At 38.6% G+C, this 22,768-nt stretch overlaps 1 protein-coding gene and 1 non-coding gene across 2 annotated transcripts; one reads left to right on the top strand and one right to left on the bottom strand.

Annotated features, from left to right (window-relative positions):
• Positions 1-324: 324 nt before the first annotated feature.
• On the bottom strand, positions 325-440 carry LOC144261707 (U5 spliceosomal RNA). Its single transcript, XR_013345401.1, has one exon. It is a non-coding gene; the product is annotated as a U5 spliceosomal RNA (small nuclear RNA).
• A 14,443-nt stretch (positions 441-14,883) lies between these two features.
• On the top strand, positions 14,884-19,892 carry IRX4 (iroquois homeobox 4). The gene is made up of 5 exons (XM_077809181.1): positions 14,884-14,928; positions 15,671-15,922; positions 16,966-17,072; positions 18,562-18,875; positions 19,165-19,892. The coding sequence occupies exons 1-5, from the start codon at positions 14,884-14,886 to the stop codon at positions 19,890-19,892; spliced, it is 1,446 nt and encodes a 481-aa protein (XP_077665307.1).
• The last annotated feature ends 2,876 nt before the right edge of the window (positions 19,893-22,768 follow it).

Here is a 22,768-nt window from a genome sequence, read left to right as displayed (position 1 = left end):
AGAAACGAACAGGCAAAGACAGGGCTTTTGTTTTTAAAAAAAACCTGGGTTTAAAGTGACTCAGGGACTTCTTTCTGATCCAGCAAATGGGTAGGACCTAATGTCCAAGGGGGGGGCAACCCTTGCAGAAGGGTTGGAAAGACTTTGGTCTTCTAGGGCCCCATATGACTGAAGGTTTGGTAAACTTTTTGTATGTGTATAGAAACTTGTATTGTTTGTATATGTTTTATCTGTAATGCTTTTATCTTAAGTATAAACGTTCTTCCTTATAAAGAGCTGTGTGGTAACTTGTAACTGCCAGCAATACACTGGGGGGGGGTTAATTTCCTCACCAAAGTAAAGCCTTGAAAAATGGGACAGAAACTTATAAATGTTCCTCTCCACAGAAATCTTTAGTAAAAAGTGAAAGATTTATATGCTCTGAAAAGAAGCCTTCAGATACAGAGCAATGCATAGGATCTGGACTTTAGGCAGACTGGCTTCCTGCGGATATCCCAGTGTAAGGCAGGGAGCTGTGCAGCCTTAAAACCCCATGCAGCAGGGAGAGAGACACAGTTGGCCACTCAGGAGAGTGTATGGCAGGGAGCCGGAAACCTCAAGTGGGTGCCCTCAAGGGACCATGGAGGGGGAATAAAAGTGCTGTTACCCTTAAACTGTGACAACATCTAAAGCAGGTAATTATACAATTTATTCCAAACCCCCACAGTCAAAAGCTGCCTTGTGCCTTGAAGCATGAGGGTTTATATACCCTCTTAGATTTTGGAAGAAGGGGGATTATTCTGGATATTTTCATTATCCGTATAAATGTCCAGTCCTTTAAAAAAAAAAAAATCTGCTAAACCCAAAGTTAATCTCCTAAATCCTTATTTAAGCACCTAAAACAATTGTTATTTAGGTGTATAAATATGCATTTGGGAACATACTTCTGAGCACCAAATTTTACAGATTTTGCCCATAGCATTTATTTTACACTATTTACAAGATTAAAACATAATAGAGGAAACAAAAACTAATAGATTATATAGAATCTGCATCATTGCAAATCTAATGAATAGCCTAGTAATGCTAGCACAAACTTTTGTTACAAAGAAAATAAATAAATTAGCAAAACTCACAAATGACCCTTGATAGAATTCAAGAGTGACCTCCTTACATACAAACTGGGTACCAGTACAGGAAATTTACATAAATCTAAACACTATGGATACACAAATAAAGCAGCCTAGCATAGACTAAAGCTAAAGCCTATACATCTACAATGAGATATAAAGATCTTCTAAACACTATGGATAAATATTTTGACTACATTGACTTTTTGTGAGCCCTACAATTTCTCTTTCAAGTATTTTTCTTTTTACTGATCATACCTTAGATAAAATTAAAATGTGTTAGTCTGAATTTTCTTTTAAGTGATCTTGCTTCCCAGACAAGATTGCCCAGGCTCACACAGCTTTAATCTCAATACAATAACCTAACTTCTTTTATACTACATTTCTTCTATAATCCAGCAACTCAACTTTTTCTTCACAGCTAAAAACTGAGTCATTTTTAAATCAATTTATTTTTCAATTTTAAAAAAAGAATAGTAAAAAAAATAAAAGTTTGGGTATATGCTACAGCTTTTCAGAACTTTGTGGAGGTGTGACCTAACCCTAAATCTATGTATTCCTTTGTTAGACCCAATGGCTTCTTAAATACAGCCCTGCTGACATATTCAAGCTAACTGCTCCAGAGAAAAGCTCTTCTGATTGCAAAGTTCTTGATAAAAATAAGATTTTTTTTAGAGCTACTGACCCCTGTCTTTGGAGCGGTGGGTGGCCCGAACAGGAATTTACTGTGCTGTATGTATGCAATTTACTGTGCTTTTATGTATGTAGAACTGGCCTTAATCTGGGTTGAGTTCACAGATGTAGTATTTTTGGGGAACACTAGTTTTTCTGGATCTTATAGATATTTTACATTTAAAATAATTCATCAAACTCTTTGCTACAATTTGTAATCTCTTATTAAAAGAGTCTCATGACAAGAACAGCAGAAGTTGAATTGACAAGGCCTAGTGGTATTCGTTCTTTACTTTAATGTTTATTAAATAACATGTGAATTTACAGAGTGGACCACCACGGGACTCCTTAGCACAGGTGATTCTGCAATTGTAATCCGCAGAATTGTCCCAATGTTTACTGACCCCTACATTTACCCTAACCAGACAGGATTATAAAGTGTGTGAAAGAATACAAGATAGCTCTAGGACTTTTTATGTCTGTACTTTTGAACGATATGAGAGAGGGAGAGGGAGAGAGAGAGAGAGAGAGATGCACTTATTCCGCCAATATTTTTGCAGTTTTGAATTCTGAATTTAGCTCTGTCATCTGCAATGGATACCTATTCTTCTATTTTGCATCTTTTTCTGTGTCTTGTGCATGTGCATGCATGTGTGCATATTTCAAGTTCAGCTATTTCTAAACTTCCTTCACTACCGAATAATGCATCTTTAATTATTTTTCCTCTATGAACTGGTATTAACAGTACATAATTTCTTTTAATCATATTAGATATTGAACTTTGTCACCTGAAACAATTAATAACTAATGTCTATAAAACCAGCACCCAATTTCATGCAGTGTAAATATTTGTGTAAGTAGGAACATAGTTAATGTAGGAGAATACTGAGGAGAAAGAAGAACTGATCAGAATAGATTAATCTATTAAAAAATTGGCTGGGGTTATCCCATCAGCAACTACACATTTGTTAATACTTTTCACTAAGTGTACTATAGTGCTTTACCCTCTCCATATGCACCACTTCTCCATTCAGGCAATTTCAGTTTTCAATTCTTTCTTTCCATGATATCTTATCATTAATGAACAATGGGCCCAATACTGCATGCCTTATTCACTTATGGCCTAATCCTGCAAGGTGCTGAGCATTACCATACATATACCACCAAACCATTACCATGGGAGCTGATAGTATCCATTGCCTTCAGGAGCTGTTCAGCACCTTGCATGATCAAGTCCATATTGAAATCAACATGACTACTCCCATGAGTAAACAAAACAGAATATGGCCCAAAATAAAACATTTTCCTTGATAAGTCTGATGCTCAAACAAAAGCAAAATACCAGGATAAAATCCTGGCTCTATTGAAGTTAATGGCAAAACTCACATTGTCTTCAATAAGGCCAGGATTTCACCCCAGAGCCTGAAATACAAACCTGCTAATTTTTTGTATCAAACATGTAAATGTATGTTTCATCAAACCACTTTTATGTTTTGCTGGCCTTTATCTTGTGTCAACTAAAAATTCATAATACCAGTTTTGACTGAAGGCTGGCTTTAATTACAATTTCCTTTACAGGTCTCAACAGCCTTTTTGTATCATGGGAAACCAGACCAATTCTTTCTATCATATTCAAAAAGAAAATGAAAAGGTTGGTAAATGTATAAGTAATCTTAACTGATTCATTGATCTGAATACTTTTAAAGAAATACAGTAAGTATTTCGGTCACACTTTGAAGTTAAGCTTGGAGCTCAGTTACATCCCTTAGGGTTACTTTATAGCCATTAAGAATATGTACCTTTTATCTGGTGCCTTCAATTAATTGAATTTCAAAAATATTCTCAAATGTTTTTAGAAAATCATTTCATTCCTGGAGGACATTCCTGTGTGATTTATTGCTACAGTAATTAAAAGCACTGAGTATTATACTGGTCACTGTTGGAACTCCTGTCTGCCCTTGGCAATACTTTGGTTTAAGTTAAAACATATAGTGTACTTGAGAGACTTGGGAAGCAAAACAAAAAAAAAAAAAAAGAAAAATCTTTTCAGACTGCTTCAGAGTTTTGGTACACTTTTATAAATAACCTCTTAGAGTGATCACAATGATATTTATGTGAAAATTATATGCAACCATAATTAAACTTTTACGTTAAACAATTCAATAATGAATTTCCTGTTATGGTAAATTATTCCTGACTTCCCAGATTATTTTTTTGTAGTTATAATCAGTGTCATAATATAATTTTCAGTTTTACACATTATTCCTCTGAAGCAATGTTTGACGGCTTTCAGGAAGAATTAAAATAGCTAATTAGAATAATTTAGCAGAAATTGTTCATCCTATTGAAAGCTAGTCTAACTGAAAAATATAAATGTTGCTTTAATTGTATCACTGTTTTACAAGGCAATTGATTCTGTCCTGCAAACCTTTGTGTGAAAAGTCTCTACTTGTGTGAGTAGCACCATAGTCAATGGCACTACTCCCACAAGAAAGGATTTGTAGGATCAGGCTACTAGTCCTCTTTTCTCCTAGTTTTATTGCATCTTCCCATGGATCAAGGACCTTATTCCTGTACTCTTTACTTAGGGCTCCACTTCAGTAGGTCTACCCACATGAGTAAGGTTTGTAGGACATGGCTGTCACTCCTTATTGAGGCAAAACTCCCATCACAATCAATGATCCTGGTGCTGTGAAGCTAAGTATCCTGGTCATGAGGCTGAGCACTCTCATTGCCCAGTTACATGAGTGAGTGTTGAGATGATTGGGTTTTTACACATATAGAATGATGTTATTCCCCTGCCTGATCACAATTCCCTCCACCCACTCATACATAAAATTTAGCATGAAAGCCTTTAAACTGTCTAATTCCAATAAATATTATCTACGCTTAGATATAAAGATCTTCTAAACACTATGGATATACAAATAAAGCAGTCTAACATAGACTTTAGAAAAGAACTATTGCCTGCATGAAGCAAATTATTTTTAAACATATATCTTTGATAAATATAAAAGCTTCAAAATGACCTGCCAGTAATTAAAAATTCTTGCTTTACATTTTAACTATACAATTCTGTACATAAGCGTGGTTTTATGGATTTTGGCTAATGCAGGTCAGTACTAGATAAACATTGCATATTTAAATATACACACTGGAATCATTGTTCAAATGAATAGCCTTTCCTTTTTTCACAGAAACCCCTAAAGGTTTTCTAATGTATTTCAGTCTTTTGAACATCACATCATGAGCTTCATGGTAGGAAAGAAAAAGAAATGTCCCCTTTGCACATTAAGATCAACTTTGCTATTTTGAGATGAGCGCAAAACTGTGTTTCAAAACCATAGGGGAACTAAAAACAGTTATAGTGAAAACCTGATTGCTTATTTCACCATCTTAATATATCCCAGATGATCTGGTTTGACTGTCCCAAATATCCCAGCTATTTAAACAATTTCATTTGTTTCCTGATTAGGTAAAGGTTAAACTCACTGTTTCTGGGGCGTTCCTCATATTGTGCATGAGTTATGAGCCTGGTGTATGTTTTTAGCCCTTGTCTATATGTGATTCAATATTCTGTAAAGTAAAGGCAGAAAAATGTAAGAGACTAACCTTTATCTTATCAGCTCTCACAAGAGGAATGCCTTAAGGGAACATGCAGGGTGCTGCTTCTAGAACTGGTTTTGGCAAGTCAGTAGGTGTCCCTCACTCTGTGTCTGGTGCTGTTGGAGTTGCTGATTTTCTAATAACATGTAAAACTAAAGTTTTAATTACATTTTTTAATAATTAAAGAATCCTTTTTCACAAAAGAGGAGTATTAGTGTCAGGCCTTGTCTAGCCTGAGATTGTAGCCATTGGTGAAGCTTTGCCAAGGCAGCTGCTCCAGTACAAAGTGCTAGAATACATTCTTTGTACCAGTGTACACTATTTTGCACCTGTTCAGCAAGGTGGTAACCCCAGTTTGGAAGGAAGGTAAAAACGTCACAAAATATTCCTGTGCATCACATCTATGCTAGAGGTTTGCACTGGTGCAACTACGCTGGTAGATACACTGGTGGCAAATACTGTATCTCCAGACTAGACAAGACCTCTATGTCCTCAGCAAATTCCCATTCAGGTCATTATACCCGGTTTACATAAATTTCCACTGCTGTTTCAGTTTCATACAGTATTCTGCTTTATTTCCTGTCCTAATGGGTTGTACAATGGTGTTGCACATGGTTAAAAAGTAACAATGTCCCCCACAGAAATGGATGTATTTCAGTCATGTATGAATATGTAACTATATGAACATTATTGGCCTTCACCCACTTTTACCATCTACTCACCCACTTCTACCATCACTGAGATAATGAAAAATCTATTATTTTGATCCCTCTGAAGTAAAGTTGCTCTACTAATCTAAGATATTGTTAATAATCATTAATAAATGTAAATGATCCCTTTCTGAAATTACCAGCTTCACCTGGTTGTTGTATCAACTGTCAAGTGGAGAGGAAGACAAAGCAGCAGGTACCCCAGCCCTAGAGGAACTGAAGTATTTTATCAAATTCTGTTCCAGCTGCTTTGCCAGCACAAAAATGAAATAACTGTTGGAGAATGATAGTTTGGGAAATAAGTAATGGGATGTGGGTGCTGAAAGGGGACAGTATCTCTCTTTCTTGGTTGATAGTGGCAGGTACAATCCTTGTAGGTATGTAGGGAACTACAGAAGGACCCAGTCCTGCAGTCCTCCTGGAAGCAAAACTCCCACTCACGCCAAAGTGACTTTTGCTATTCAAGATTTAGCTCCAAATCATCACATTTAGAATTGGGAAGGAATTTTCAGCTATCTCATATTAGTCCTGATCTTGATGGGGTTTTACTTTTCTCCAAAGCCTTGAACCTGGATAATCTTTCATAATCAAAGGGTTGTATCCCACAAAATCATCTGTTTCTTGTTGCTGGGGCAAATGGAACATGATCTTTTCTCCTTGTCTTTTATGTTTATGAATCCAGACAGCAATATGAAGTCCATCTCAGTCCAGTCCCAAAAGATCAGGATCAGCCTGGACGGAAAGGAGGGTGGGGGAGTGCCATATTATTTGGAAGAACATTTTCTCACTTAGAGCTTACATAACTGAATATTCCACCAAATCATCTTTATAAAATATTGAAACAGGTTGCTTTTCTTTGAGAGCTATTTGGAGAGGTAACCTCTACGGATTAAAAGATAAACTTTTAGAAAGCAGAAGAGTGAAAAGGGAAAGTAGAAAATGAAATGGAGAGGCTCCTTAGCACAAACTTAGGCTCCAGGCAATGGCTTTATCAGATAGAACAAAACCTTCCTACCACACATCCACCTCTCCTCCTTTGTCAAATTAAAACGAGGCACTCCTCCTATTATAGGGAAATTATCAAAGGGGGCAGCCAAAGGAAGGGTCTGTGCTCCCCTAGCATAAGCAGATATGTCATCTCATGGAACTAGAATGGAGCCAAACAAGTGATTGGAACATGAGAAAGGTATTGCTCACGTTCCATTCAATGGGAACGTGAATGGGAAAGCGCCTCCCACCTTTGGATTTAGGTGTTTTATGTGTTCGATTAAAACACAAGGACTTGGCTAGAATTCTTCGGGTAATGGTAGGAATGCTAGCAATACCCCGGGTAATGCTGTAATGTTTTCTGAAATTAGATATTTACATTATATTTTCTGACATTAAGCTAACAGTGGGAAGGAAAATCAGGAACTATGTTGCGGTGGTTTAGTTACTTTGTTTTAAAATGCAAAAGATCACTATGTGACTGGCAGTGTTTACAACTGTCCATTATGTGCAGATGAGAAAAATGTGGGTTTTTTTCTTTATTCCCTTTATTTTGGTGGTTTATGTGCCTTTGAAGCTGCTTTCGCAAAGATAATCTGAAAAGACCCTTTTCTATTATAACCTTCATCAAACTTAAAATGCCACTTCACCACCGTGTGCAATATGTGTTGAACTTTGTAAGTATAGGTACATGTAAATGACACTATCATGACATAGTTCCGGCAAAAACAAGTTGATATGCAGAGTTGCATATTAATATTAGTGTTCACGTTCTGTAATTACTATATGAAGATATCAGATTACAAGTGGGCTTTCCCTCCCCTTTCTCAGACTCTCATCCCCAGCCCCTCCCATTCTCAGATCATTTGGTATGATACACTCGAATATTATTTCTTAAGGCTAAAGCCCTTTTCTCCTCTTCTGCCCTATTGAGACATCTGCTATAGCTTATATATTTAAACATAAATGATATTGATCCTCCCCAGACGAACAACTTTCTGACAGTCTTGAGTTCTTACACTATTGAACAACCAAGAAAAGAAAGCGCGGTTCTGATGTAAAACGTAGAATACGGTATGCCACTGAAGAGTTGCAATATATATCAGCTAAGTTTCCTTGGGATTGCCCTGCAGCAATAGTTGATCACCCCAGCCTATAGTAAAAGGTCATTACCCTACATGTTATTTTAACATCATGATACCGGGTGACCACTGGCAGTACCCTGGCCCTATTTGTGTGTAGCAAGTTCACAGTCGAATAACCTCGACTTTAATGGGTCACCCCAATGGTCTTCTCCTTAGAATCCCAGTAAGCTGTTGCCCATCGCTGGAGACGTTAGGACAAACAAGAATAGGAAAACACTAGATGAGCACACAGCTTTCCTTTCTAAATCTGCTGGTGATTGAACTTCCGTAGCTTTGGTACCACAGCTACGATTCTGCTCCCCTTGAAATCAGTGGGAGTTTTGCCATTGCTTTCAATAGGAACAGGATCGGGCCCCTAATAAAAGGCTGCCAAGGATTTTCAACTGATGAGAGTCATTGCAGGATACTACAGAACTGAAACGTTCTGCATTTGACCATTGTCTTTCTTTTATGGATCCAAGCTGGACAGAGGAGGAGAAGAAAGGTGGTTTTCACCGTCCATGTGTAGCTGGGGGATTGCTGCAGTGCATAGTACCTGAGATCCACAATACTGACCAAGCAATTATGGAAAAAATTAAGGCCAGTAGCTGAAGAGGTCCAGGCACACATTCCCTACTTGCACAGGTAACGATTCCCTTTAAGACCAACTCATCAAAAGAGAGGGAGACTAAAAAAGATGTGTCTGTAAGTTTAGCGTCTTGCAATCTTTACTTGTACAGATAAACTATAGTTTGGATGTGTGCTCAACTAATCAAATCTCTGGTAGATGGTTGCCTTACAGCGTGTACAACCTGCAGATCATTAGGTTAAATGGAGGACATTCGTGTCCTTTCAGAATCAATGCAATTATTGTTTGCAACAAGGACAACATTTGGAGTGGCAGCACTAATTTTACTAACCTGCTATTAATTATGGTGTCCCTCTCGCCATAAGCAGCTTTTATAACTCGAGGAATCAAGGAATGCTTGGATCCGTTTTCAAAGGAAAAGTTGAAACTTGAGTGTCTGGTCGTGTTGGAAAGTGTTAATCAGTAGGAAAGAGTGTGATCAGTGAAGCTATTCACTTGAACGTCACTCTAGTACAGGGGGTTAGTGAAGTGATTGTGGCGCCTAGGGACTGAAAGCACTATTCCACTCCAGTCAGGTATTATACACTGAGAAATGTCTACATTAGTTCTCTATAGCTCTCTGCAAAGTGAGTCACTGCAGACAAGAGACGAGATCCCCTGCAATGGAAAAGCTCTCGCTAGAAGATTTTAGTCGAAGCCTGGCGTGATCTCAGGTAAAGAAACCTTCTGCTTGTTTTGATGATAGGGCTTTCTTCTTCTTCTTCTTCTTCTTCTTCTTTTCCCTCAGAGTCTGCTTCACCAGCAAGCCAGCTGAAAACTAACTGCTAGGCAGAAGAGAAACTACCTGTGATAAATCATTTGGCTTTGTGCAGTCTTTACCTAGGACAGAGTACAAATATAATTTAGTATGCATGTTATTTCTTGGGAAAGGGGTGTGGATATTAGTGTATGTTAAGGGAGGGCACTGAGTTAAAATTTCGGGATTTAAAGTCAAACTTTGAAAGGAATCCAATTTGATCTTGCAGTAAGAAAGTTTTATCTGCACATTGAAGTATTGTAAAGCTGTTCATTGCCAGCAGCTCGAAGAGGGAAAGGAGGGAGCGTTTGAATGCCTAGGAACCTGAGGCACTTTGGAAAATGAAAAGAAAAATCTTGTGTGATCTTCGCTTTGCTAATGCAATAGTGGCTGTAGTCTTTGCGCAATCTACAGAGCATAGAAATGTTAGTGTACAATAGAGTCCATCCAACCGTTCAGCGAGTGCTTATGTTCTGTTTCAGCTGCTCCTGGATGCTGAAAACGTGCGTGTGTGTATCTTGGCTCGAGTTCTTAAGTGTTAAAAGTTAATAAATACAAAGACTAGTGTGAGAATGTGATCCTTCTTCCATTGATCTAGATTGTCAAGAGGATTTAAGTAAAGACTATAAATAAAAGTGTTCCAAGTGGAGACGTTTAAGCAACTGGTTTTACATGTACTTGTAACCTGGATAAATTAATATTAGAGATGCCCTTTTAGGCAATCACTGTGTATGTCATCATAACTCTAGAAATCACAGATCATAGTGAGGGCTTATAGATATGTATGTACAAGAGATATGAAAAACTCACTGTCCCTTGATTTAGACTGCAGTATATGTAATTACACTTCAGATACACTTTTTACAAAGTCTACCTATTTAATGTCAATACCGACTTTGTGGGAGCTAATTCACTTGAAAATGTTGCAGGCTGCCCTCAGTTTCATGTCAGATCCCAAATGGGCAACGCGTAGAGCTTCACAACCTTTGTCAGACAGTGAGTCAAGGTTGTTTAAATCTTTAACTTGAAAACAAAGCAAACGCGACCGAAAGATCTTATTAACGTCTATTTAGCCCATAAGTATATACCATCGCCCTGAAATATTTAATGGCGGGGCAATGACACCTCCAGAACAGAAGGAAATGGGCATATATCCAGTGAAACTGTAGCTGTATAACGGCGGTTAGATCGTGTCCCTGAAGACATCCATCAAAGCCTTAGCCTTAGAAGAGCTTCCCTGTTTTACCTGCTGTGGCCTGTTCAAGTACCACGATGTTTCCTTCTTGTTTCATGTTTTCATAATAAAACTTGTCTGAACATTGGCTCCAGTTTCTTTGAGAAGAAGAAAAATCAACCAGTTTGTAGTAACCCTTTAAGACATACTTCATTAAGCTTTGGCTCTCAAACATATGTTTGTGTCTGCACTTTTTTATCTTGGGAAACTCTGCAGCACTTCATGTTGATTTAGACGGTTTTACTTTCTTTAACTTAGCAAATAGCTCCGGTTGGTTATTTTGCTCAAATGCTGTTAACTCTTTTTGTACAAGAAAAGGGCTTTGCAAGAATAATTTTTTATTACATACCAAATGCTTGCATTTTCCAAATGCTTGAGGATATAGCCCACAACATTAATCGTCTTTACTTGGATTTGAACAGTGTTATGTTGTTCATGTGCAAGAGCCACAAAGATTTTAAATCATTGCAGGACTTATTGCACGTTTGTGCTCTGGCACTAGAAATTCATGATGAAATATAACTTCGTTGAGTTTCTCATCAACAAAGAACCATTATCTGTAGACTGTAAGTGACAAAAGAGCAACACTTTGTGACAAGGTAATGCCAGTTTTTATGAACAGTCCGTTTTATGATGTAGATTATTAAAAAATGTTAAAGACAGTTTTCTTGGGAATACCGATTGGTACTAGTATAATGCTGAGTTAGGGTAAAGTAATATAACAGGCAGACTAGAAAAAATTACAAATTATTGCAGTGATTAATAAGGGAGCCTTCAGTGCAAAAAAACGGGTATCAGTGCATTTGCCTGGGACAGGGTGGTGAAAGACAATTGTAGATATATAAACAGACAAGGAATATAAATGTTGAATCTGCTCTTGTATTGTAAAGATTAATCGACTCATCTAAATATCAATCCTGCTGTGTTGTGGGTGACACTGCTGGGCTGACGTCTCCAGTAGTATCAAAAGAAAAAGACAAGACATGCAGTTTGAGCAACTGTACGATTGTGCTACAGCTTCTCAAAACAGTTCTCCAGCTCTATCAGCTAATTACAGTGCTTTGCACAGAGCCCCTCTTGAGATAAGTGCAGCTGTTTTCCTCCCCAGCACCAATGCGTAATATTCCAGGGTTTATGTAAGCAAAAGACAGGGCAAATCTCTTAAGGAAGATCATTTTTATACATTCGCGGATTTTTTCAATTATTTTTTCACAAAATCCTCTATAAGGTTATACATTGTGTTATCTGTAATAATGAATAACTAAAAGTACCATTGTGTTCTGGAAACGCTGAGTAACTGGAAAGAATAAGTAAGAGTTTCATTGTAGCATAAGCCCCACTGGCTAGTTTATTATTATTCATAGAAAGAAGGTGATATTAGCATCGCAGGTGAGAAAAGAATAAACACACTCTCTCAAGAAATCAATACGGAATTCAAAAACAAGTATTAATGTCATTTGACTGCTGTTTTTTAAGCATTTCTCCCGGCTACAGACACTAAACTGTCTGAATAATTTGCATTTACTGTATCTATTTGTTTGGGGGGAACTATTTAAGATGCCGTAGGACACCGCTTGTTATAGTCTAACCCAATCCTACAACTAGTATTTTCATCTGTAAATTAAAGTAATTACGCAGCAGATATTGTATTATGTGTACTGTGGTCTCCAGATAGTCATCAATCACCCTCAATCGAGCTGTCAGAGTGGGCAGATTCGTTTCTGGGAGGCAGTCTTCCAGCTGGGGAGAAGAAGAGAACATCATCATTAATTAGAGTGTGACCCTGGGGCTATTCACATGTCTGAACCCAGGAATCTCTCCGAGCAAGTCTGCACACCATGGAGCAGCACGCCACTGCACCATCAGCCACGGCTCCAGCGCAACGAGCTGTTCTCTAGTTCCTCCAAAAGGCTCGCGGATGCCTGGCTAACTTGCTGCCACATTACACTGGCAGCTTGTTGTTCTTTGGAGCCTTAGTTTTAGCAATTTACTCCCTATAAATTATTGACAATTACTACAGCCACAGCAGAGGTCACTTCCTTAGAGAGGAAAGCCTATGGTGACGACAGGGTGACTCCCAATGCTGCTTTGCGATGCCGTTATACCCCACAAAAAGGAGGGAACTGGTAGCCTGGGTAAATCGAGGAGTTTGTACAGATCATGGGGATTCGGTATTCTTTGAAAGGAGATTACTTCCCCCTGTTTATTTACCATGACAGGAGTATGTCAAAAGTAAACAAGTCTCTTCTGCATGGGCTTCCAACAATAAAGTTTCACAAACCGGATTATTAGAACTGTAGGGCGGTGTCAGAAACTGCTGCACAGAGCGGGTAAAATGGTTCTGCCTTTCGCCTTTCTGTTCTGAGCAGCTCCTGCAGTCCAGGTACCCGGAGTCCGGTGCTGAAGGCGCCCCAGTTCCTACCGAAATCAGAGAGAGTTGGGGATGGTCAGCCCCACATGGAATTGGGCCTTTAATCCCTACTCAAGCAACACGCCAACTAAATCAAACGGGAGTATAATCTCAGGAGCGAAAGTGCGGGATTTGGCTCCATAGGGAGATTTAAAATACTTCTCATGTATAAACAGACTCTTTCTGCTCCAGATCCATAGTGGGGGAGCTACTGAGATGAACGAAATACAGTCTCAAAGCGCTTGAAAATAATGACGGGACTGATCCTGATGCCATTGAAATCAATGGGAGTTTTGCCATTGGCTTCAGAGGGGATAGGAATAGGCCCTTGATTTGTAAAATTGTTTGACCTGCCATGCTCACACAAACAATAACGTTTAAGTTATATCCTCTAGGTCACCCGCCTCTGACGGGGGAATGCTACGCTTCAAACAGAGTCCAAGACACTGAAGAAAGCTATTTTAGTAACTAATCTCAAAGGGCAGAGTTGAGGTGATATCAGGAGTGCTATGAGTGTGAGTTTTCCCAGAATATCGGGTAAAAAGCTGCTGACTATAATTTTTAAATAATTTTTGTAACCTATAGCGACAAACGGTTCTTTGATAAATTCGCCATCCAACAACTTAAACTAGCATTGTCCGAATCCGATCCTGCATTCTCTCAGCACCTTACTGCCCCATTCACTTCAATGCATGAATATAGCAGGATCGAGCCCTAAAGAAGGTAAAAAGTTGACTTTTCTAAAAAAAATTACAAATATTGATACTGTGGTCAAACTCTTGGAGGTGAACACCCATGTCTTCTGTCATTGCCTGGAACGTATATTTATAGTGTTTTTAAATTTAATCACACATCTGGACTAAGGATGCAAAGAAAACAAAAATGCATGCCATGTGGTTTATTGTCAGTGTTACTGCTAATTTTAACTGTTGATTAAATCTTAAATGAAGACTCACTCGTGTGTCTCTTCATACGTCTCGTTTGTAATTGAGACTAATTATTGTGGTGGGGTGGGAAGAAGCAGCTGCTCATTAATTAATTTCTAATTAAAAGGGTTTGCCATCCTTCAGCGACGAAGGGGAAGAATCTTAGTTGGTGTAATATTGATTCTTGAGATCAAAACCATTCATAGTCGTCCTACAGAACCATATTAAAATGCTATAAACTCAAGTATCTGATGTTTGAGTGCTCTCAAAACTCTGCTTTGTATGTTCTTAACATAAACTCAAACCTACCAAAAATGAATGTTAAACTTGCAGACTGGTCAAATTGAGTCAGAGTCTCTGCTGCTTATAAAACGCGTATCTGAGTTGACCTGTTTAAACTACTTTTCTTTTCTTTCTTTTTTTTCGTGTGTGCAAAATATTTATTTCTGTCGCCACGTTTGTCAATCTCTGAGTCCACTTGTAGAAATTACTTCTAGTTTGCAGCTGTAGAAAAGATGCTACTTTCATCATACATGTTTTTCAGTTAAAAAAAGTTTAAGATTCATGTAGGTAAATTAAATATGGTATTCTGCTTCGTCCTATAAGCATCTAGGAACCTGTGGTTACCAATCAATTGGTACAACAGAGCAGAGCAAGGCTGCAATAGCGTGCAGATCAGACGTCTCTCCTTGTTTCTAGATAACTGGGATCCTCTGTACCATGTCATATCCTCAGTTTGGATACCCTTACTCTTCTGCACCCCAGGTAAGACTCTATTGTCCGCAAACGTTAATTGATTGAATTTCAGTCATTATTGATTTCTACCGTTCAGTGATAAAAGCTGCAGTGTTCCCTTATAGTATGTGAAAGCGTGAAATTGGTTAAGCACTCAGTCTGTTTATAAGATATTTAAGTTTGTGGGCATATTTGTAAAATGAAAGGAGCATACAGTATTTAGGGTGTTATGGGGACACTGGAGGGGCGGAGAAGGCGAGAGGAAAGGAGAAGGGGCATGGAAACACTCCAGGAATAATATTTTATCTTCCGGATTAGGTTTACTATTTACACACTTAAAAGGGAAATTACTGAAATATCTATTGTAGAAACATAATGGGATATTTGAAACCCGCAGGTTAATAATAGATGCATGTAGGGCTGTTACAAATCTGCAGTCAAAATAAATATGCATGAGTGATTTAGAAAAAAAAGGTTTAAAAACGCAGATGGGGAGCATTGTGCTGCAAGTGAAGACAAATGATATCAACACTTTGTACAATCCATTTTAAAAGTTACTTTTAAAAGCATTTAATGTAAGCAGCCTGTAAACCTGACGTAGCCGCCCCTTTGTAGAGATTTTCATTAAACGCTTAGAGTTTTGTCTTCCTTTTGTAATTGATAAAATATCTAATCTGTACATTTCCCGAAACCTTCATTTCCTCTGCCTTGAAAGGAAACAAATGTGAAAATTTAGCTGCAGGTTTTAAAAAGTTTTCCTCTTTTCCCTTAGTTCCTGATGACCACCAATTCTCTGACAACTTGCTGTGAGTCTAGTGGCAGGACTCTGACAGATTCAGGCGCTGCAGCCCCGGCTCAGACCCCAGTCTATTGTCCTGTATACGAAAGCAGGCTGTTAGCCACAGCCAGACATGAGCTCAATTCTGCAGCTGCCTTAGGAGTCTATGGAAATCCTTACACAAGTACCCAGGGCTATGGAAACTATGTTACCTATGGTACTGAAGCTTCTGCCTTCTATTCTTTGGTAAGCAATCCTAGAATCTTCTTGTCACTCGTTAGTAAAACAAATCCCAGCTCAAAAGATTAACGAAAACATATCTTCTCGCTTCTTGGCTTGCGTGTTAGAGTCCCCAGAGGAAATCTGTGCTCTCCCCTCTCTTCTGAATTGGAACTGTTCACTAAGACTAAAATTCACGTGCTGTTATGTTTAGATTGCTATACTAAGTCAGTCATGTTTTCAGGACAGAGACCAGTTTAAGTAGTTCTACTAAATATCTAAATACATGTAGTTCTTTACGTAAGCCTGTTTTCTGACTATCGACGCATAGCTCTGCCTTTTAACTCTCTCTAATATTAAAGTATGCTTAACAGTTACACGATACTACAGTTAAAAGACAGTTCTGTGAATCTGATGAACGACACTAGAATGAACGATATAGATAGGTTGGTAGTTCAAAGTTGCATATACAGAGGTGCAGAACAATCGATATACCTTGGAATGAGCTTTTTCTTTGGCATCATTATAGCATGGGTTAATGTGTGTATTGATTTCACTGACTGCTGAAATTCTAGACCTTTGCCTCAGCCAAAATATCTTACTGTAAGACCACAGCAGTAAGTTGCCATTCATCTTTCATTTCCTTTGCATATTGTATTTCTGATTAATTAAAGGAAATAGTTGTGAATAGCCAAGATGTCATTAAAAGTTTAAACGCTTGTTGTCACTTTCTAGGTCATTGTTTTATAATGTTAATAAATGAAATCTGCTCTCGGTTCTGTAGAGAAAGAAACTATGAATTAAGCTTTTCTTAGTTATTTCGGTTAGGAGAATACTTGTTAAGAAGAAGGGAAACAGGTTAATTATAGTCAAATACGAGGCAATTGTTTTGGAACCAAACTGCTGTGGAAAACAATATATTCCATAGCAGCATTGTAACATTTGTGTTACATTTATGGTCAAACGTAACAAGTCAATTCACTTCCCTTAACTACTTCTAAGGAGAGAGACTGGGCGACGGGACTGGGAGTGGGAATTGGTGAAAGGACACACTCGATTTTGTGTTACAGAACAGTTTCGACGGGAAGGATGGGACTGGATCTGCGCATGCGGGCATTACCCAGGCGGCTGCCTACTATCCCTACGATCACACACTCAGTCAGTATCAATATGACAGGTAAGAAACAAACAATTAAACACATGTAACGAAGAGTGATTTTTCCTAAGCAGGAGACATTTTAAACAGTGAAACACTGTGCCCGTTTAACAAGGAATTATTAATCAAGGTAAGACAGATATATAAATAATTAGACAAAATGGAAGCCTACCTTTGTCCTTTGACAAACCTTACATTTGTACATTACCTGGAGACTGAAGGGGGACCTACTAGGCAGGCTGCTTAAACAGTGTAGTAAAAACCAAAGCTTTATTCTGAATGTTGACTCTTAGTCTCTAAATTAAACATGGAGGGGAGGGGTGGTGGAGAGAGAGAGGGACTGGCTAAATAGCCACACATTTGTGTTTGTCAGCACTGAGCAGTGTTGCAGGGCTACATGAGTAACCCTGTGAATGACTTCTGACTTTAGCGAACTATGTATCAAATACACTACGTCCCCCTTTCCTGCTTGTAATTCAATCCATTTCATTATTCTACCGTAGTAAACTGAATGTTTTAACAAATGGGAGTAGCTTTGAAAAACTCAAATAATGAGGCCTATATACCTTGGCAGTACTTGAAGAGATCATACCAATTTATCTTGGTTCTCTCATCATATTCTATAGAAACTTTTTCTAAGTATATGTTTAAACACATTGTTCTCCCAACCCAGCACCTGGTCCTTTACTTTTCAAGGAGCTATACTTTCCACTAGTCAATTTTTTTTGTATTAATTAGCTTTTCCTATAGTGCGTTAAATTGAACAGCCCTTTTATCTTCGGTATGTTTATTAGTTTTAAAACAGCACAAAACCACTTAAACCATCTCAACCTTTTAAGCCCACTGGGTGCCGATGACCTTTCCTGGATGATGTGCATTAAATATTCAGGTGCAGTCCAGTGTCTTCTGCGTCACCTTTTTACAATTTCAGGAACAAAAGGGTAGGAGAGATTACTAATAAAAGGAATAAGGAGGAAATATATTTCTGTTAACAGTTACACCCTGAGGTCACTTAAATGTATTTTATTTGAGCAGGATTTATCAAACAGCTGAAAAGCAGAACTTTTGTGTGCGGGTCTGTGCGTTTCTAAGATGTTTCTGTCACACAAGTTGTTAAAATGGACTTTGCAATTTACCTGAATAAAAACAGACATTTTCTTTTCTATTTGTTCTTCAAAGGTTATTGTATAATTGAATTAAAACATTCCGTATGCCCAGTACTCCTCATTTTAAAATGGTATGTTATCATTGCTTCTTTCTTACTACTGAGTTGTTGGGGTAAATCATTACTAAAAGCCTTTTACGGACCCTTAGGTTTTGATACCGTATTCTTCCGACACTGATTAGTGCTAGAAGAAGGTACCACTAATGGTCTCTCCTAGGACCTGATCCAAGCCCCATGTATCTTTCTTTTGGCTTCAGTGGGCTTTGGATCAGGTGCCCAAAGACCACCTCGCTGTATCTTTGACATGATCTTCATATGGTGTGATTTATGTCTTGTGAACTACAGATATGGCACCATGGACGGAGGCACCCGAAGAAAAAACGCTACTCGTGAAACCACCAGTACGCTGAAGGCCTGGCTGCAGGAGCACAGGAAGAACCCCTACCCCACCAAGGGCGAGAAGATCATGCTGGCCATCATCACCAAAATGACCCTCACCCAGGTCTCCACCTGGTTCGCCAATGCCAGGAGGAGGCTGAAAAAGGAGAACAAGATGACCTGGCCTCCAAGGAACAAGTGTTCCGATGAGAAGAGATCCTACGAAGAGGAAGAGGAGGAAGAGTCACAGGAAGACAATATGAAGAACGAGAAAAACGATGGTATCTTATTATATATACATTTACAATTAACAAGCAGAATTCTAGAGTAGCCAGATCAGTTTTCAGTTTCCCCTTTGACTGTTTTTATCATGAATGTTGTTGCATGAGTGGGTAGGATATACTTATGAATTGCACATAGCCTAGAAACATACCTACAGAATTGCAGTTGTAGTCTTTATTAGGAACACCCTTTTAAACAGTACTTCGGATCTTTAGAGATGCTATTACTTTAAAGAAGCACTGCGGTGCTATTTATTCCGTATGGTTTACTGTTTTCCCATTCCTGCAGAGGCCACCAGCAAAGAAGAAAAAGAGCTGGAACTGAGTGATTTGGATGACTTTGACCCCATTGAGTCGGAGAGCTCAGAATGCGAATTGAAACAGCCCTTCCAGCACCTGGAGAGCAACCAGATAAGTGCTACTAATCATTGCAAGGAGCCTTCTCTAAAGAAGCCGATTCCGGCGGCCACCATTGAAGAAGACCTGGAGAGGGCTAAAAACTGTCTCAAGAATGTGGTGGACGAATGTGAGCAAGACTTAACCAATGTAAGACAGAGAAGCTGTGAGTCCAAAATGTGTTTTCAGCAGGGGCAACAAATATTGGAGACAAAACCCAGGATTTGGTCCTTAGCTCACACTGCCACTTCTCTAAACCAAACTGAGTATCCTTCCTGCATGCTGAAACGCCAAGGAGTCTCCTCCTCCGTTGCAGTTTCTGCTCCTGTTAGTGTCATTGACAGACATCAGGATTCCCCAGTCACCAATCTCAGGAACTGGGTGGATGGGGTGTTTCATGACCCCATATTCAGACACAGTACTTTGAACCAAGCTTTGAGCAACACAACAGTTTCCTGGGCTACCACCAAAGGGGCTATTCTGGAAACGGGATCTTTAGGACGCTCAATTGGGAACAGTACTAACGTGCTCAAAGGCCAACTGTCAAACTTATCCCACCAGGACTCAAATAAAGAATTTCTTGCATTTCCCAAATCAGGAAGCAAAATGTTTTGTTCTTAACAACATCCCAAGTGGCAAAGAACTTTCTAACACCTGAAGAGTGGGATACACTGAAAAGAGATTTGGAAGAATTTAAATTTAAATATAATTTTTTTAAAAATAACAAAGATAACGATTTAACGTTCAGTTTGCTTAATTAAACGGGCAGACTTTACTCATTGCTGTTTTGAAGAATTTCTGTTGGCAGCGACTTTAAGGGATCAATGTCGTAAAAATAATTTAACTCCATGTCTAAAAGCACGTACTATAGTGTAGGCGTACTTAAAAGTTTACATCCAAAAGTTTACAAACGAGAAATTTAAATTCAGATATTTAATTTAAGGCATGCCAATATTAGTTATAAAGACTTTTCAGATTTTTTCCTTCTGATTTCATTGTTATCATATAATTCACAAACGGCACTTATACCAAGTTTACACTATTGCACAAATTTACCTTGACAAACATGTTTAAAAAGTATGTTCACTCCAATAAATTGTCTGTTTCAGAAGTAAAAATTAGTGGTGGCGTTTTGCATTACAAAATAAATATGTTCCAGTTTTAGAATGTGTTCATAGATGTTCTAGTAATTTAAAGAAATGTCAAGATGATTGCATTAATACTAGAAAAAGTTCATGAAAATGTCAATAAATCATTAGCATAACTGCAAACAAATTTATTTAAATCATAAATATTGATACTTTTTCATTGGGCCTTATTTTTTTCTCTTTCTGTGTATGTAAAGGAATCCAGGAGGTTCTAAACTCGGAGATCCTTGAGCAAATAACGGTCTAAGATTTCGCCTTTAAACAGATAGTTATTGTTATGCTTTTAAGTACAACACTACATTTACCTGGTTGTACTCTGTTAAAGAACGCCGTGTTAATGAATACTGTGTGTTACACTGGAATATGGATGTCCAGTCTCAAGAGCCCTTCTCTGCTAGAGAAACACAGGGCCATCCATCATTACATTTGTTGAGTTTGACAGTTGTCACCCGAGAAAGGAGCGGGGAAAGAAAAACAATAACAGGAGTTAAATGTTCATACTTTAAAACAATATTAGATAAATAGATAGATAGATATGAAAGGAGAGAGAAGTGTAGTTGTGCTCTAGATTTGCTGAAATAAAGGGGGAGAAAATAGAAGAAGAGAAAAAAGTAGACTCCAGCTGCCCACTAAGGGTAGACAGTGTACTCCGCATAAACCTGAGAAGGGGGAGGTGGGATCTTGGAGAATAGGCTGGGGAAAATCACCCCGGGACCCAGTGTTTGCCGTTGTGGCAGGGGAGTCTCTTTTTATGAGTGCGAAGCAATTGATTCACATGGAAAATTTGATATTTTAAAGAACCGTTTTAGCTTCAAGCTTCTCTGATAGTATGAAGAATCGTTGATTCTCCATGAATATTTCAGCACTTCAGGACAGATGCTTTACCGTTTTGACATTAAATAGAGTGCAGCCAAGAGAAAAAGCTCGTTCTCCGTGTGCTTCAGGAGGTCTCGCTGCCAATTTACCAGTTAAATAACAAGCGTTTTAAACATTTCCCTTTCAATCGCGGAGTAGAAACAAACTTTCTGTTCCTCAGGCCGGGGAAAATAAAGAAACGGTAAGCGAAACCTGATAGAAATAAGAAAAATAATCTTCTTAAAATACCAGTTTACAATCCAGAGCAGCCCTATCTACTGGTGTGGGCAAGAGTTAAACGCTCATAATGGGACTGAAGTAGGAACATGAAAAAAACCCTGCATCCTTCCCCATACTTGCTCCCCCGCAAAATAAAACAAAGACCAGAAATGAAACGGAGCGCTACCCCCAGGAGTTTGTAAAGAAATCTCGAGACAGCAACTAAAGTAGTTAAAATATAAAACACACTAGCCCGCAAACTTTAGAGTGAGACCGGTTAGTGCAGCAATTGAATAAAGGAATCTGGGTGTGGGGAGTAGATCAAACCCTTCCCCTCTCTGAAAGCAGCTGTAATTGGATTGTATCCAGTCATATTCCCTGTCATTGTATTGACTTTCGCTCTCTTGGATGATATTATCGAGATCACTGAACCTCGCTGCTGATCTGGCTGTCAAAAGGCTGAGACAGGAGCCCCCGGCCTGGAAAACGTGCATCAGCCAAGATAATTTGAAGTGAAATTTTCATTTTGACAGTAAACCCCTCAATTTCTAAAGGCTCTGCACCCAGAGATCTCGGTGGCAGGGGGAGGCTTTACAGAAAGCCACGTCTTAAACTGAAAAGGGCAAAAGAACTCGAATTAGTTGTAATAGATAAAAGGGCAAAAATAAAGAGTCAAGGGTACTTGACAGTAATAGCGAAAGTGGAGTCTCTGGGGAGAAGTGTTCTCAGCTAGATGCTGGGCCGGCAGGAATTTTAATGCAGCAGGGCGGCCGGAGAGCTTTCCAGTGAAGCCTTTTAGACAAAGCAAATTTTTTGAAAACCAAAATAAGGTAGAAGGGACGAGAGGGAAGGGGGCGCACGTATTCCGCCATCAAACCAGCAATAGAAGCAAATGGGACAGTAATACGCATAACCACCATAAGAAAAAAATACTGGCTTCTGTGGTAGCTATGTTAAAGCAAAAATGTACATGTGTGTCTATACAAGTGTTATTGTATATGTAAGTACGTGTGTACATGCTACTGATTCGCTGCAGATTTCAACGTCGGTGGTGCTATTGAGGATATATGGGGGCGGGCTGGGGGGCGAAGATTTAATTATTCAGTACAATGATAGCCAAGTGAGTATTTTCGGAACACAAGACATATGTAGAGACAAAGTTATGGAGTAAATATAATTCAGAAAATGTATTTATCTAAATCAGCTGTACCACATAAAATCAACACATATACGGAATGCTAAATTATTCAAAATACACTTTCTGTGTATAATTAC

This window comes from Eretmochelys imbricata, chromosome 2, assembly GCF_965152235.1.
Source record: "Eretmochelys imbricata isolate rEreImb1 chromosome 2, rEreImb1.hap1, whole genome shotgun sequence".
In the NCBI taxonomy this organism is placed as follows: Eukaryota; Metazoa; Chordata; order Testudines; family Cheloniidae; genus Eretmochelys; species Eretmochelys imbricata.
Note: the sequence above shows the minus strand (reverse complement) of the source record. Positions and strands in the feature narration are given on the sequence as shown.